The sequence below is a fragment of the Protopterus annectens genome, chromosome 6.part0 (assembly GCF_019279795.1).
Source record: "Protopterus annectens isolate FY-2018-M chromosome 6.part0, PAN1.0, whole genome shotgun sequence".
Classification (NCBI taxonomy): Eukaryota; Metazoa; Chordata; order Ceratodontiformes; family Protopteridae; genus Protopterus; species Protopterus annectens.
In genome coordinates, this window is record NC_056737.1 from 239,751,799 (window position 1) to 239,769,208 (window position 17,410).

General features: G+C 42.6%; 1 protein-coding gene across 6 annotated transcripts in view; it reads right to left on the minus strand.

Moving 5' to 3' along the window:
* Nucleotides 1-17,410, minus strand: part of ACTN1 (actinin alpha 1) — a 744,367-nt gene that overhangs the window by 84,579 nt on the left and 642,378 nt on the right. For all 6 annotated transcript variants that reach the window (XM_044073986.1, XM_044073984.1, XM_044073982.1 and 3 more), the window contains exons 15-18: nt 11,707-11,889; nt 11,376-11,510; nt 10,795-10,974; nt 456-602 (exon numbers count right to left, since the gene is read on the minus strand). In XM_044073986.1, the coding sequence (XP_043929921.1) occupies nt 456-602; nt 10,795-10,974; nt 11,376-11,510; nt 11,707-11,889 (645 nt within the window). The remainder of the gene's footprint in view (nt 1-455; nt 603-10,794; nt 10,975-11,375; nt 11,511-11,706; nt 11,890-17,410) is intronic.

Below are 17,410 nucleotides of genomic sequence, written 5' to 3' on the forward strand. Positions count from 1 at the left end.
ACAATCCCGGGTATTAACTAGAGTATCTATGGTATTACAATGGGATGAAAATGGCTAGGCTTGAAATGACCTCTGGATTGATCACATACTAATCTCCTATGATCCCATTACACTCGTATTCCTTTCCCAGTTCACTAACACAGGCAAGGTGGCCAATTTTATGCACATACAGTGCGTGCATTTGTGCATGCAGTTTCAGGGTACAGCAGGTCCTATGGATTCAGGAACATAAAAGTTTATACCTGTGATATGGTCCTCCGAAACAAAAAGACATTACAATATTCCACAGTTTCCTCTATTAACAGCACTAGATGGTGTGCACAGATAATTACGTTGCTTGACAGGTTTATACTAAGAAATATTCAGAAATTACTAAAGTCCGTGCCAATGAGGGTGGAGGAGCAAACCAAAAACTGAAGATTTACAATTTGCAGTGAGGTTAGAAGAATACTTACTCTGTCGAAGTGATTGAACGATGAGCGGAATTCGTTCATCTGCTCCTGGCTAATACCTTTGGCGTCACGAGTCAGAATTTGATTCTCTATCTCATTGATGGTCCTGGCAATGGTGGTGAGGAGTTGTTCCCAGCCAACTCGTATGTGCTACAGTGGAAAACACAAAAATAATGCGGTAACCAAATACAAGCAAAGCAGGCCAGCTCTATGAACACTTGTCTGATTACAATCTATGGCTTCATTTCCTGTGCGCAGAGGTACACACCAGTTTTATTTCACAGATACACTAGAAAAGGCACCATCATTAGATGTTAATCAGGACAGTGAACATGGTAGTTTTTTTTGAAGTTACAGGCCTAGTTTTTATGTTAACCAAATTAAATCAGCAAACATATTTGTTGAGAGACAAGTTACAACGCAGTACTATCCATCTGCTATGTTAAAAAGAGATTAGTAATGCATAAAAAAAAGAAAAGATGGACAGACTTTACAATACAGGTGTGAAACAGCAGAGTACTCAGATTTGCAATAATTGGCAGTATATACATATCACTGTGGAAGCCAATTCTCCGATTTTTTTTTCTATTGTTACTAAAACCACCAAAATGGGCTTAATATAAGAATGGTAACATGCGCAGCTGGTGCCGTCATACAGTGGTGCTGTAAGAAAAATGAGTAATTAGAAGTCAGATGGAAACAAAACATAAAAATATGCCTGCAGGCCCCTTTCAAAGTCATTAAGACAAATTTCAAATTGCTGAGTAGTTCTACAAGATATATAAATGTGGGAAGGTATCTGCCAAGAAAACTCATGCAGCTGCATGAAAAAAGTTTGTTGTTCCCAAGTGCTTTTCATACTTTCTGTGGGACAGCAGTTATCTCTGAAACACAGAGACATGTCTTCCCATCATGTCTGATCTACACTTTGCAGACCCAAACACTATGTGCAATTTGTTCAAACCACAGCTTATGCTCTATAAACAGAGGTATGGACAATGATGTAAGGTATCAGAATGGGTACCTGACAAAATGGTGAAAGTTGGAATATCAGCAATAGGAATTTTCAATGAGAAATATCAAAAGTCAGAACTACAACTTATTAAAATAACAAGTGTTCATAAGTAAAGGCAATTAATGGTGCTTCACGTATGTGGTGCGGGTTACAGGTTACACTTGTGTACTTTCAAGTTCATATGTCTGTACTAGGCCAGCAACCACTACAGCCTTTTTAAGCCTAGCTATGCATCCCAAATCTCTGTCAAATTATGGTACCACCTTTGATCAATGTAAGCAGGTGCTTGGGAGATGAAAAGTACAGTTTTGTACCTACCATAAATGTAGATGTCCGATAGATATGCAACTGCAGTCATAACATATGGGTTGTCCTGCCTCAGGCAGCCCTCGGTCGGCCGGATTCCAAAGTCTGGGTCCGACGTCGGCTGATGTCGCATTTCTCTCCGACGTCAGAGTGGCTGGAGTATATAAGCATCAGCCGACGCCATTTTCTTCAGTGTTTCTTGCCCCAGATGCCAGGTGCCCTCCAAGGAAGGCTGTAATCAAATTGGAAGACAAAAACAGGTTTCCAGACAAATAAGTAAGCAATAAACAGATACACCATAACAGATATCCCCAGCTAAGAGAAACAGGGATAGGAGTGGACCCAAGGTATACAGGGGTATGGAGGGAGGGAAAATCCGACTGCAGTTGCATATCTATTGGACATCTACATTTATGGTAGGTACAAAACTGTACTATGTCCTTCAAGAATGCAACTGCAGTCATAACATATGGGTAGGATACCATAGCTTAGCTGGGGGAGGAGGAATGCTCTAGGAAAGAGATGGTGTGGCAATCAGACCCTGCAGGACTGCCGAAGCAAAGCCTGCTCTGGATCTGGAGTATAAAGGGAGATTGTAGTGTTTGGAGAATGTATGCAGGGAGCTCCATGTAGCAGCTTCTAGAATGTCTTTTGTAGGCACCCCTCTTAAGAATGCTGTAGAGGTGGCTGTAGCTCTGGTGGAGTGTGGTCTGACATTGGCTGGAACATTCTTCCCATGGAAGGAATAACAAAATTTGATGCAATGTCCAATCCATTTTGAAATAGTCTGTTTGGAAATTGCTTTTCCTTGTACTCCAGGGGCGTAAGCTACAAAAAGCTGGTCAGACTTCCTACTGGGCTTGGTCCTGTCCAGGTAGCAGCGAAGTTGTCTGCGAATGTCCAAGGTATGCAACAGTCTTTCCCCTTTGTTCTCAGGATTGGGGAAGAAAGCAGGCAGGTGAATAGCTTGATTTAAAGAAACCCTATATACCACCTTTGGCATAAAAGTAGGGTTGGTTCTTAAGGAGACCCTGTCTCTGTGAAAGATTATGAACGGTGGTATTGCCATTAGGGCCTGTAGTTCCGAAACCCTTCTTGCTGAGGTAATTGCCAACAGGAAAGCTGTCTTCCATGAGAGAAATTGTAAGTCCACTGAAGCTGCTGGCTCAAAAGGAGGTAGAGTCAGTTTTTCTAGTACAAAGCTGAGGTCCCAAGCTGGCACTGGAGCCTTTCTTGGTGGCTTGATGTTCTTGATTCCCCTGAGGAATTGCCTTAAAGGATGTGAAAACACAGGCGGATCAGTGTTATATCTAGCTGAAATAGCTGAAGCATGTATCTTTATGGAAGAATATGAAAGTCCAATCCGTAGCATATCTGCCAAATATTCCAGGATGAGTGGGATGTTCAATAATGATGCATCATGTCCCTTGCTGGTATTCCAAATGCTGAATCTCGTCCATTTTGCTAAGTAAACCTTGCTGGTGGATGGTCTTCGAGCTTCTGTTAATATCCGCTGAACTTCCTTGGAGAGAGATAGATTGAGGTTATTCATGGGATCTCCCAGGCTGTTAGCTGCAGTGTCTGAAGGTTTGGATGCACTGTTTTGAAGTTGTGTTGAGTCAAAAGTAGGGGCCATTGGGGAAGGGCCCACTTCTTGTTGTGACATATGCTCCGTAGTAGTGGGTACCAGTGTTGTCTTGGCCAGTCTGGAGCTATTAGGATCCCCTTGGGTCTCTCTCTGCTTTGATCTTTAGTAATACTGTGGTCATCAGTGGCAAACGTGGGAATGCATAGATTTTTAGGAAGTTCCAGTTGAATGAAAGAGCATCTATTTTCCAAGCTTGTGGATGGTATGTCCTTGAACAGAATTTTTGTAGATGATGGTTGAGGTGAGAGGCAAATAGGTCTACTTCTGGCCTGCCCCATGTTGAGGTGAGTTGTGTGAAGATTTTCGGATGTAACCTCCACTCATGTGGATCTATGAAATTCCTGCTTAGGCTGTCCGCCAGCACATTGTCTTTGCCTGGAACAAACTGGGATTACAACTGTATGTTTAAGCTCAGTGATTTTTCCCAAAGATTCATTGTCAGTCTGCAAAGGGGGTAAGAATGGGTGCCCCCTTGCTTGTTTATATACCACATCACAGTGGTGTTGTCTGTCCGTATCAGTAAGTGGCCTTGCTGAAGTTGTTGTCGAAAGGCCTCGATGGCATGCATTACTGCCAGCATTTCCTTTTGGTTTATATGCAGATGTGTTTCCTTTGGAGACCATTGTCCTTGTATACATCTGCCCTCCATGTGCGCCCCCCATCCAAGGTCTGAGGCATCTGAGGTCATGGTCTGTGTTATCTGAGGTTTTTTGAATGACATACCTGTGTTTGCCTGGCTTACCGAGGCCCACCATAGGAATTCCTTTTGTAGGCATGGAATGAGCAGTATGGTGGTCTCTAAGTTGTTGCTGTGTTGAGACCATAGGCTTTTTAGGTACCATTGAAGCTTTCTCATGTGTAGTCTTGCTAATGGAACCAGGAGAATGCAGGATGCCATGTAACCCAGGGCCTGTAGGAACCTCCTTGCAGTCATCTGGGTGAGTTTTGCTAAACCTTTGAAATAATGAGTTAACTTTTGTTGCTTGTCTTCTGTCAGGTAAGCCATTTGAGAAGCTGTGTCTAGATTGGCTCCTAAGAAGGTTATTTGCTGGGATGGCTGAAGTCTTGACTTTTGGAAGTTGACTGTGTATCCCAGAGCCTGAAGCAACTGTATGACATAGTTCAAGTTTTTTGTCAAAATCAATTTGTCGTCCGCTTGTATGAGGCAGTCCAGGTACGGGTAAATTTGGATCCCCTGGAGCCTGCAATGAGCAATTACTGAAGCCAGGCATTTTGTGAATACTCTGGGCGCAGTAGATAAGCCAAATGGCAATGCTGAGAATTGATAATGCTCTGGCCCTGCAAGAAATCTGAGGTATCTTCTGCAGCTGTGTCTGATAGGGACATGCAGGTATGCCTCCTTGAGGTCCAGAGTAATCAGCCAAGACCCCTTGCCCAGCATGGGAAGGAGTTGCTGTAGAGTCAGCATTTTGAACTTTGGTACTATGAGAAAAGTGTTTAATGCGGACAAATCCAGTATTGGTCTCCATTGAGTTTCTTTTCTTGAAACAAGGAACAGTCTTGAGTAAAACCCCTGGCCTTGTTCTTGTTGTGGAACTCTTTCTATTGCTTTGATCTGAGCAAGCAGAGAAATTTGCTTGATAGCCTCTGCCCTCTGGTTTTGTGGTAGGTTTGGCATGCCTTGTTTCCTTGGTAAGGTATGAAAGTGGAACCTGTAACCTTGGTCTATAATGTCCAAAATCCATTTGTCTTTCGTCAATCTGTGCCAATTGTCTGAAAACAGAGATAATTTTCTGCCCAAGGGAGCTTCTATTTGCTCCTTGGTCAGCGGACATAGTGGAAAGTCATTGAGATTGTCCCTGTGGGGCAGGGGAGACCCCTGTGTCACTTCTTTGGTTTGCTGGCTGCCATTGTCGTCCCCTGTAAGGACCACTGTATTGTCCTCTTCCTCGGCCATGCCTGTTTTTACCCCTTTGAAATCTTTCAGGATTAGGAAAGGACCAGTTTTTTTGAAGGCCAATTCCTGCTGAATCTGGGGGGGCTGAACCTGGAGGAAATCTTTGACCGTCTGAACTGATTTTGCTTTTTCTTCGATGGACTTTAACACATCTTAAGCATTAGCACCAAAAAGCTTGTTCTTTTCCAAGGGTGCATCCAGAAGTTTTGCTTTAACATGATCTGGTAGAGGTTGTTCTTTTAACCATGCATGTCTACGAATGACCGCCCCTGTCATAGCTGCCCTACATAAAGCTTCCAATGCATCATATCCACACTGCAGGAAGTGATTGCTGACTTGCTGAGAATTATGTACAGCTTCCTGCAAAGACTTTGTGTCTAAAGGATCAGGAGAGGCCAATGTTTTCTGTAAATCATCTAACAGGAAATCCTGATATTGAAACATATGAAAGAGGCAATTCAGAGCTCTCATAGATAAAGTAGTGGATATGTAGACCTTTTTCCCTCATCTCTCTAATGACCTAGCTTCCCTGTTGGAAGGCAAAGGATTTTTAGAGGTGGATGCTGAAACACCTTTAGGTCCCTGAGAAATAGTTTCTAAATCAACAGCATGGGCCCTAAATAAGTGGGAATGTGTTTCTGGAACCCTGTAATATCTGTCTGGCTTGGCTGGAGCAGGAGGAAGAGTATCAGGGGTAACACTGGAGTCAGAATATAGATCATCCAAAACATCAAGCACAGGAGGAATAGCTAAGGGCCTGTGCTGGGGCTTTTTAAGGAAGGCTCGAAGGCGCTTTCTGGAATCAGAATATTCCTGGCCTTGCCACTTGAAATGTTCCCTCATGGTATGCAGAACTTCCCCAAAAGAAATATCCTCCGGAGGGGAGGCCGAGGGGATGGAATCCTCTGCATCCGAGTCCTCATAGGTCTGGAAGAGCTCTTCCTGGCCATCGGAGTGGACAGAGTCCTCAGAATCTTCATCTGAAGGGATAGGGTCCGAGGGTTCAACCCGGGGCCTCTTATCAGAAGGAGGCAGGGATCCTCTCTCAGGATGGGCCTGTGAACCTCTAATCATGGAAATTAAGTCTGTGGCCATAGTCATGATTTGTGTCTCAGGAGTAGGCTGAGGTAAGGCTTTAGCAGTAAGGTGCTTGGTTTTGCTGGCTGCCTTAGCACGTGTGTAGGCCTTAATAGACATGGCCATAGGAGGCCTAGCAGCTCCACGTGCAGGGGTGACCTTATCTACAGCAATGGTCTCGGGCATTTCCTCGGTTTCAGTATCCGGAGGAAAATCTATAACTGGCGTCGGTGTGGTCTCCGGTATCGGAGTCGTCGGTAATGCGGTGTCTTCGGTTCGGAGCGGTGGAATAACCATCTCAGGGGGAACCGGAGCACTCGCGGTAGGTTTTGGTGTGGAGTCGGTGGTAGATGCGGGCCGAGGATGTCGGTCCCGGTCTTTACGTTTCTTGGGAGTTTGCGATGTCAGAAGTTCCGACGGCATTGTACAAGCAAATTTTTTGCCGAAAAAGTCTTCAGCGAACTCCGCCCGGCGCCTGAGAGTGCGCTTATTGAAGCGAGCACAGGCAGCACAGGCCGAGACGTCGTGGTCTGGGCCAAGGCAAGGAAGGCAGTAAGAGTGGAAATCCTTATGAGGTATTTGTTTACCACAAGACAAACAATTATTTACTTTTTCAGTAATATCTGACATCGGCTGAGGCAAGAAAAGGTCCCCAACGGGGTACTTAGCTTTTTTGATGACTTCGGATTCGAAGAATACAGGAGCTGACCGACCGGCACTTGCGAACTGCTTCTGCTTCGGGCACCGCGCGGCAAGAAAGACTGAAGAAAATGGCATCGGCTGATGCTTATATACTCCAGCCGCTCTGACGTCGGAGAGAAATGCGACATCAGCCGACGTCGGACCCAGACTTTGGAATCCGGCCGACAGATGGCTGCCTGAGGCAGGACAATGACTGCAGTTGCATTCTTGAAGGACATCATTTATAAGCAGGGGTGTGGGAGATGACCCATTTACCATTAGTCTGTGTCCATTAGAGACATAGGTGCCAAACCAGGGATAAAGCTCCTGCTCCCCATCCAACTGTCCAAGTTACACTTGAATTGAGTTAGGGAGGAACTCTGCTTCACATGGATGGGAAGCCTGTTCCAAAGTAGAGGTAATCTCAGACACATACCCGTCTCTCCAGCAGGTCTTATTTATATCACAGGCAAAATTTAAAAGCCTTATAATGGGTAATCTTGGTGTTGTTTGTTTTGCAGATATGCAGGGGGTCCATCAGGGTGGGATCTGACGATGCCTTGTATGTACAGATCTCACCTGTAGTAGACAGAACACAGGGATAAGTCTTTAAGGTAGTCTGCAAAGGACATAGTCCTGTACTCTTTTAGTGAGGAATCTCTGTGAACGTTCCAACTAATGGATGTGCCTAATTAGGTACGTACCAAAAAGGCCATCATACCCAAGGAGAAGTCTGATGAATGCTGAATACAGTGGACGAATAATCTTCTTGGACTTAGATGCCATACCTTTGTTTACAAGTTGCACAACATAGAACGATTTCCTTACTATTGTAGACACGCAACAGTCAAAGGCTACATTACTGCGTATGTGTCTCCCCAAGTCCCTAACTACTGGGTTGACTCTTAGGGGTGTGTTGTCAATATGACAGTTACCAGGGGTGGATGACTTCTGGAAGGATACTATTATGCATTTCTTGGCATTTAGTTTTGGTCTATGGCTCTGACAAGTTATTTGTCTGTGCCAGCCATTCCTGGAGAACATTAGTATCAGTAGGGGATTCTGTGACTACTCTTAATTTGCAATCATCTGCAAATTTTGTCAGCCAGATGCCCTTGACATTAGCCTTGACTTCAGAGAAATAAATGTCAAAAAGGAGAAGTCCTAGGACCAATCAATCAGGGACTCCCCACTTGTTACGGGCCTCTTTGTAGAGGTGAACTCCCAAATTCTAAATTCCTAGGTCCTGTAAGCCAGCTGGCTCTCTACTGGGTGACATACGGGTTTGCATCTAACTTCTTGAGTTTGTGAACAATGCCTGAGTGGGGTATTATGTCAAATACCTTAGCCAGGTCAAGGTAGACAGTGTGAAACATTCTGCCCTCATTCATTGCTTTGGTGACCTTCTCAAAGTCATCTACCACGCAGAGTAGCCATGACCTGACCAAGCCAAATTAGGTTGGGACCAGTATCTGGAGGTATCCCATATCATTAGTTATAATTTCCATGATAATGCTTTCCACAGCTTTGAATATATGACTCATAGTCTGTCGTTTCCGGGGTCTGTAGAGATGAGCCACCTTTGTGCAGAGGGATGACCATTAATGTTCTTCATTCTTTAGGCATGAAGCCTGTTTTGGGATATAGTTAAACAGTAATTCCAGAGGGCTAGATAGGTCATGTTTCATGCTATTTAGAAGGCATCCTGGGATATTGTATGTGCTAATCAATGCAGTGTTTTTGGCCTGAGACAGAACATTGAGGACATGTTCCCTATGGATAACTAGGAGCAGTTATATTTGATGGCATTTCCTGAAAGGAGGTTGAGGGGGAGAGAGGGGTAAAGTAAGAGATGAATTTATCTACCAGTAGGTTTGTTATATATTCTGACTCGGTATAGTAATGAGCTCTGCACACTCGGGTACTCCACTTGCTTTAGAGGTTGTGGACATATTTAAGAATGCACTCTGGTTGTCCTTGGCCTGGGAGGCCAAATTTACCTAAAATTTAGCTTTGATAGACTATTTTTCCTCTAAGTTGTTTTAGTTTGATGACAGTGCTTTTATCCTGCTGGGTGCTACACCACCTAAGTTTTGCCATGACTTTCTTCCTTCTGTTATAGAGCCTACTGATGACTCATTCCACCAGGGTAACTTGCGTTTTGAGTTAGTTCTGTATGGACTCCTGGTGGGTACAGCTGCCTCTGCAGCTATGAATATGCTTGTATAGGATTTCTGTGAACAGTTCAGTGTAGGCAGCAGTGTTCTCAAGGTTTATGGGGGCTCAAAATTTTTCCAGGTTATTACTTAATGGTAGGAAGTTAGCCTTGGAGTAGTTTCTAAACATTCCAAGGTTAATTAGCGTTCTGAGTTTTATTTTTACTTCAAAACAGACCATTTTGTGGTATGACCTTACCAGAGAGGACATTACACTAGGGGGTGTGCAGCACTTCCATATTAGTGAATTCCCAGATCTGGTATGTTTGCACCATTGGTTGGTGTATTGACAATCTGGTCCAGGGAGTTGGTGTTTTAAAAATCCAGCAATCTCTATGCCTGCACGTTTGATGTCATACAGAATTCTCAGTGAATAGTGAGGTAAAGTCACCCATGAATATGGTATTTCCAAGTAAGCTTAAATACAAGTTATGAGTTTTCTGGTCCACAGAAGGGAACCTACAACCTCAAGGAACTGGCATGGGATTTTGCTTATGGTAATATGAACATGGAGAAGCTCAAGTTGTTGTCTCTTTCGGCTTATCTCGGTTAGGGGTTGCCACAGCGGAACTCCGGTCCGCTAATGTGTGGTAGTGGATTTTTACGTGCCGAGTTACCAGCCCTGACGCACAACCTTCAACGAAGGCACGCCCATTCACGTATGCCTCCACACAGAAGATGCTCTGGCTGAGAATCGAACAGGACAATGTCTTGCTGTGAGGTGACAACGCTACCACAGCACCACTACCGCGGCATAATGGAGAAGCTCAAGTACATGGGTATATTTATTTTTGATGCAAATCAAGAGACTCCACCTTTAGTCCCTGTCTGTGTAATAGCTAGTCAATGTGTGGAAGGCATTATAGCCTTGCACTGCTGGTGTACTCTTCACAACTTTAAACTATGTCGCAGTGACTGAACAGGTGTCAGCATTCTCTAGGGTGAGGGAGCTTGTAAGGAGAGGAGTTTCTTGCTTATTCTCCTAGCACTGACAGTAACACCTTTACATTTCTTTGATCTTGCTATGTCAGAAGTACTTTCAGTTTGGCATTGCCTAAAAAGGCACTATGGGGAGCACAATGTTTTAGTTAATATTCAAAAGCCTAGAGGGGGAGAGGTGAAGACCATCCCTGTACTGCACCGCTGACTCGCACATTTGAGCTTCTGCTTATTTTTTGTAGTAGTGCAAATGGTCAGATGCAGGTGTGGAACAGGCCCAGGACATCTGTTTTATTACGAAAGACAGATAATCCTTATTTCTGTAGAACAAGTCTGTGCTGGAAAGTGGAGGTTTTCGCCTTCCCCCATTGAAATTCAAGTATGGATAAGCAAGGGGATATGGGGGATGCAAAGGGACTTGGCTCCCTGCAAAAGCACTTGTTTATTGTGTACATTTGCATCAATATTTAGAGTTTTAATACTTCTGAATTCATTACTGTTAATTTCTATATATATTCTCCACACTCTATTACAGTACCTACCTCCATAGTATACAATGTGTGCTTATTGTCAAAGATGAGAGCCTCTTGGATCTGCTGGTGGTCTCCCTCCAGTTGATCAATCTTTGGTTTGTAATTGACAATGTTCTTCTCATACTGGCGTAGGTGGTTTAACTGGTCTTCCAATGTACCATGCATCTCTATGGATATACGACCAATTTCCTGAATGATATAAAAAAAAAAGAGAGAAAAATTATGTAGATGGGAAAGATGAAACATATTGCAGTGAGCATTCTGCATAGAAATTTAAGCAATGCATATTTAAGCAGGACATATATTGTTCTCTCACAACTTTTATAGTTAGTACAGTAACAGGGAACACGATCTGCTTAAAGCTGTTCATCAAATATTGTCGAAACTGGCTGTTAAACAGTTAAAATATTGCTAGATAACTACTTAAGCAAATATCCCAGATTTAATAAACTGCTTAACAAAGACGGCAAACTTTGAAAATCAGAATTATGTCATTATCTATTTGCTTTGATCAAACAGAACAATAAACAAACACACACTACATTTACTTGGGTATAGGACTACATATACAATGTAATCTGTTTTAGTACCTGCATCTTAGTCTGAATCCAGGGCCCAACAACATTTGCTTGTGCTGCAAACTGTTTGCGCAGTTTTTCATTGTGCTGTTGTCGGGCATGTTCCTCCATCAATGCATTGTCTCTCTGAGGCACTAACTGTCTGACCTAAAATAAATACAGGCATACAGTGCAACAGTTAAACATTCAAAAGAGGATGGTATCACTTAACGCATTCTACCAGTTTGTTTTAATGCTTCAAGATTATGAAGGGGCACTCCCAATCCATTTAAACTAAATGACAGAAACCTAATTGCCCCAAAACAAAGGGATGACCTGTACATAAAGGAAGGTTGCTGCTTACCTTGTCCCACTTGTTGTTGATTTCTACTGGTGTGATTGTTGTGTAAGGGTTGCTGCCTGCCATGTTGACATGGTAGGTCTGAACAATTTTTGTGACTTCATTGTGGATGCCAAGAATAGCTTGTCGCTCCTTGTCAGCTTCTGGCAATGTGGCCTTGAACTGTTCATGAGCTGTGGTCAGACCCTAAAGAAAGTAAGCAGATATTTCACTATAAAAAAGGCCTAACAATGCATCCCTGGGAACATTCATGGAGACCTCAAGCAAAGCATAATCACTTCTTCACCCAGATTCTACAGATTATTCACTCACTCGAAAAACACCACTACTTTGTTACAATATCAACTAACATACAACTTTGTCCCTTGGCAAAGTGACCAGACCTGTAATCATCTTGCTTTTCACTTGAGTAATGTCCAGATTTTCAAACCTCATGCAACTACCAATGCTCTTCTTTGTATCTGGCAAATGAGAATTCATGAAATCAGGTTGTTCACTTTGTTAAAGTGCTAATTTAGATGCGGCAGACACCTTGAAATGCTTGCAGTGGGTCTGTAGAAAAAATACATACATTCTGACTAACTGCACCATTGCTCAATGAATAACAACAGACTCCCCTTAGCATACTAACCCAGCATATAAATGACATAGTACAAATGGAGGATTAGCATGACAGGAAATCCTGCAAGCTGTTATTCAGACGTATAATCCAGTAGGTGTTTTGAGTTCTGTATCTCAGACAATGCAAAGGGGTAACAGTCTATACACACCAATAATAAAGGCAGTGCCCACTGTAAACTGCATTGTCATCACTATTAACATGCCCATTGGACATTCTACTGATACCTTCCATATGGCCTGTTTTCTCTAAGTGCCTTGGGGGGGGGGCAGGGACATTATTTCTCTCCTCTGCACTTGGTTATTGAAGCTGTAGACATGGTGTTGCATGCTTTACTGTACCCACAGTGAATTTGTACCAACCATACGTCTCTTTCACTGAATTTCTCTTCAGGCATGTATCCCCAACCAAATATACTACAGGGAAATGCCTCACCACCTAGAAGCCTAAACCCATCCAGCAGCCTTTGTGGGTACATATGTTCCTGCTTGGTAGCACCACAGATCAGAATGCCAACTAGTCCCCTCATCTACACTTACTATTGTTCTATGAAACACTTCTGCAGCTGATGATATCCTAAACAGTAGACTGAAAAACTGCATCTACCAAGAAGTGTATTAATATTACATAGCCTGGAACTAGCTTCATCCAGTTTAATCAGACAAAACCCTTGGTCATCATCAATACGGCAGAGATGTCACTACTTCTTAAATTGTATAAAGTTAAAAAGGTTCCCTTTTGATCCACTTATTTCAGGTCTTGATTTATTCCTATGTTCTGCAGTTTGACTAGTTTCCATGTACTCCAGCTACTGTTGAGTTCTATTCTTGAGTGCAGCTCCTACTCTTCCTAGGATGACTCACTGGTACTGTCTCACAAAGTATTTTGTATGACATTCTTGCAGATAACAAATGTCAAACTAATTAATTAATTAATTGAATATCCTAAACCTTCAAAGAGCAACATACTTCTGCAAAAATACCACCTATACTCTGTAGCACACATTTAATAATCTGTGAGATGTACTTCTAAAGTGAAGTAGTAGTCACAAACATTCGTAATGCTGCCTGAAACCTTACCATCCTTATTAATAACATGCCCCTGTACACACTGACCTCTTAATATGTGCACTGATTCAATGGTTAAGTTCTATGTTGTATTAGTCAAAATACTACTACTGTTATCTAAAATAAAGAGTTGCAGTCTGAGATCGCACCAGTGGATTTTCAAGGTCTATTTCCTAGGTACCATTTACATTATTAAACTACTTATCCCCTGCTCTTTTGGGGGAACTGTGCTATTGCAGGGGTGGAGAACATTTGCTTTAAGACTGGACCAACTAATGTCATGTGAGCTATAGGTACATACTTTTTAATTTAACTTACTTAAGGCAAATGGTCTCTTACTCGACTTCCAAAATGCCGAGACGAAAAGGGTTTCAGATGAGACTCAAGTCTATCTTTTGATTCCTAAAACACCCTTGATGAGATCCTTTTATTCCAATATCTACTGGTATGATGTAAATGCTTGCATAACCATATTGTAGTCATGATAAGAATCACTGCTGCTGTATCATTCACAGTGTCTGGAAAGATTACTAAAGCAGTAGTTGTCTTGGTCATAGACTTGGGGTGGGAGAGCATACATACCTTGCAAGAATGCAGTGGCAAATCCTACCCTGCTTTGAGTATACATCGATAACTATATTGTCTGGGTGGCTGATACAGTACTGTCTAAAGTGGACACATTTCTAAAGGTGGCAACTGTGGCAGATGCTGTCCTCTTGGATCATGCCTTAATCTACCCCTGCAAGTTATTCCCAAAGTCCCAGCAGAAGAAAATGCAATTAAGCTAACCATTTAAAAAAAATGTCTGGATACTGATCGTCTCAGTTTCTCTGGCTTAAAGGGCAGAAATTTGTTGTTTGTCCGATTTATTTTCTTGTGTCAATACAATATACTTTTTAATTTAACTTACTTAAGGCAGTTGAACAGATTCTTTTCAGACCTTTTCCTGCCCTGATATCATGCAAGCTTAACTATAACACATGCATATCATATATCTATGTGTGTGTGTGTGTGTGTGTGTGTGTGTGTGTGTGTGTGTGTGTGTGCATATATATATATATATATATATATATATATATATATATATATATACACACACACACATATATATATATATATATATATATATATATATATATATATATAGAGAGAGAGAGAGAGTCCCCTTCAGAAACCCAAATGCTCTCTTACTCGACTTCCAAAATGCCGAGACGAAAAGGGTGACGACCGCCAGGTAAGTAACCGCTTGGCCATCCTGGTGAAACTTTGCCACTTATCCCCGAAGTAGTGCGATCTCCGAGTTGGTATATTTAGTTGGGGGAGTGGGGGTGCAGCCCTCCACATGGGTGGGTTTGCTTTCCTTCGGTTTGACTTTTGTGTCAGGATGGGCAAGCGGTTACTTATCTGGAGTGGAAAAAATCGGTGTTCCGGGACATCGGTGTTGTGCAGTCATTGGCTTTTTTGTCTCTGCATTTTGGAAGTCAGGTAAATGAACGTCCAGGTTTCTGAAGTAGACACACACACACACACACACACACACACACACACACACACACACACACACACACACATACACACACACCTTATAATATATAGCCCTTGGAAAAGTGGACCGCCTAAATTGCAAGGAAGTCAAAAGAAAATAGTGCATCCCAGCAAAACATCTCAGGAGTCTTTGGTGTTTCTTACAAATGTAGACATGGAGGCAGGTATCATTTATGTCTAAACTGATCGAGATGGCATATGGCAAGCAGCAAGTGAAAAACAATGTGAATGGCTAACATTTTGACATCCTTTACAAGAAGATATTTAACGTGGAGAGGTCTACAGTGGATTTTCAAGGTCTATTTCCTAGGTACCATTTACATTATTAAACTACTTATCCCCTGCTCTTTTGGGGGAACTGTGCTATTGCAGGGGTGGAGAACATTTGCTTTAAGACTGGGCCAACTAATGTCATGTGAGCTATAGGTACACAGGGCAGACCCATGAATGTTACTGATGAAATCATTTCCAATACCAAAGGATTTTGCTCAGACTGAAACATTCTCCTTTAAAAAAGATACCTTTCCTCCTAGTGGGGGGGCTGGAAGGAAAAGGAGGTAGGAGAAAATAGTTAAATGTGCACCATTTGGAATGTGAGGGGGCATTTCCCCTACCTCTGCTCTGCTGCCTGCCACGACCATTGCCTTCTTTCCAATGGCTTTCTTCAAAGGCGTCTTTTACTTCAATGGTTCTGTACATGACCATTTTCTGCAAAGAGGTCATTACTATATTTTGGAATAGGAAAATGCAACAAGTTCCTAGATAACTCTTCAGTTTCCCATTTAAAGTGCTCCCAGTGAGTGGGGTGGGGGTTGTTGCAGCCTGCACTCTCAGCCATATTACCAGAATCTTCAATAATAACCAAAAAGGCAGGGCCAATGTGGGTGCCAGAGGGCAGATATCCTTTGTTTAGACATCCATTTCACCGGATACAACACTAGTGGCCTAATCAAACTGGGCTTTTCTTTCAGACTGACAAAATAATGGTTTTCTGGCCTCTAACTGCAGGGTCTTGAAGGAGTGAGAAAATTGATGGAGGAATTCCTTAATGGAAAGTCCCATCAGTGACTCATTGCAGATATCTAGGAAATGGCATATGACAAAGCCAGACTACCTAAAGTGGTCAGACTCTTCAGAGGCTTCAATCCCACTGTTAGTCTCAAAACAGTAACGAAAGCTGAACATGCAGAACAAAGACATCCAGGAACATTAGGGAGGCAGACAAACTTGCAACTGACTAGGGCCGGAGCCACTTTGTCTGACAGCCTCTGGCTTAGGAACTGGCAACATCAATTACTTTTATGTTTTCCATCTCATGGTGGTGCTTCATGATTTTACTCTGCTACACTCACTAACAAAAGGCTCTCTTGTGGCAGAAGGGACACAAGACCCTTGAACTGAGCCGAAATGTACCTTGAAGCTTTACATTCTGGGGCATGTGAAGCAGCTGTCTTTCCAAAGAGTACTCAAGACAGTACCTTGTAAGTCTTGAAGACAGACACAAGCAGACAGATAGACAATAGGCACATACATTTGTTATTTTTTTGGTGGAATCTGTCTGCCACAATAAAACTTGGTGATATTTTTCTGGCAATGTCCAACATCACAAATAAAAAAGGCCGATTTCAATAACAGACACAGTTTCTGTGCCAAGACATTAAAAAAAATTGAGTTTGGTAAAACAAAAATCACATAAGAATATCTATTGCTCTGGAACATAACTCAACCTCTAAGAGCAAAGATCAGGGACAAATTTAAAATATAATGAGGACAAAGGTCCCATAAATCAGGAAGTGAATCTAAAGACTGGCGTTTTAGATGGGTCTACTTCTCTTCATCGAAGTTACAATTTACTGAAGAACAGAAGTACGAACCCAATTCTGTGAAAGTGCATTTAAGTGAATCACACTTCACCAATGCACCAAACACCAGATACAACACACTACAAACACACTCGACCACGGGGAGGACATGCAGACTCCACACAGAAGGCGCTCCAGCCGAGAAATGAACAGGAGAGCCTCACAGCAAGAGAGAATAACTGCAAGTCACAGTACCATGTATCCTATCAGCCCCATCCTGCTTTGATCACCTGGCAGGTCTCAAACTATTAGCAACCTGTGCATGGAATCAGAAGTCATGTAGTACAGCACTCTCCTAAAACAGAGACCCTCCCAGTGCAGGTCAATCTCAGGGGGCCACCAAGGATGGGTTTTGTGGGATTCAGTACTATGGGGGTATGCTGGACCTTAACTTAATGGCAGTATGACCTGAAATATATTAATATATTAAAAAAAAAAATAAAGAATTAACTTCTGAGATGGTTACATACAGTATTCTGAACCCCTTAAAGTAAAGTAATGTCTTTTGGCTTTTCCCGGTTAGGGGTCACCACAGCAGAACTCCGGTCTGCTCACGATTGGCAGTGGATTTTTACGGTGCCGAGCTGCCAGCCCGACACCCAACCTTCAAAGAA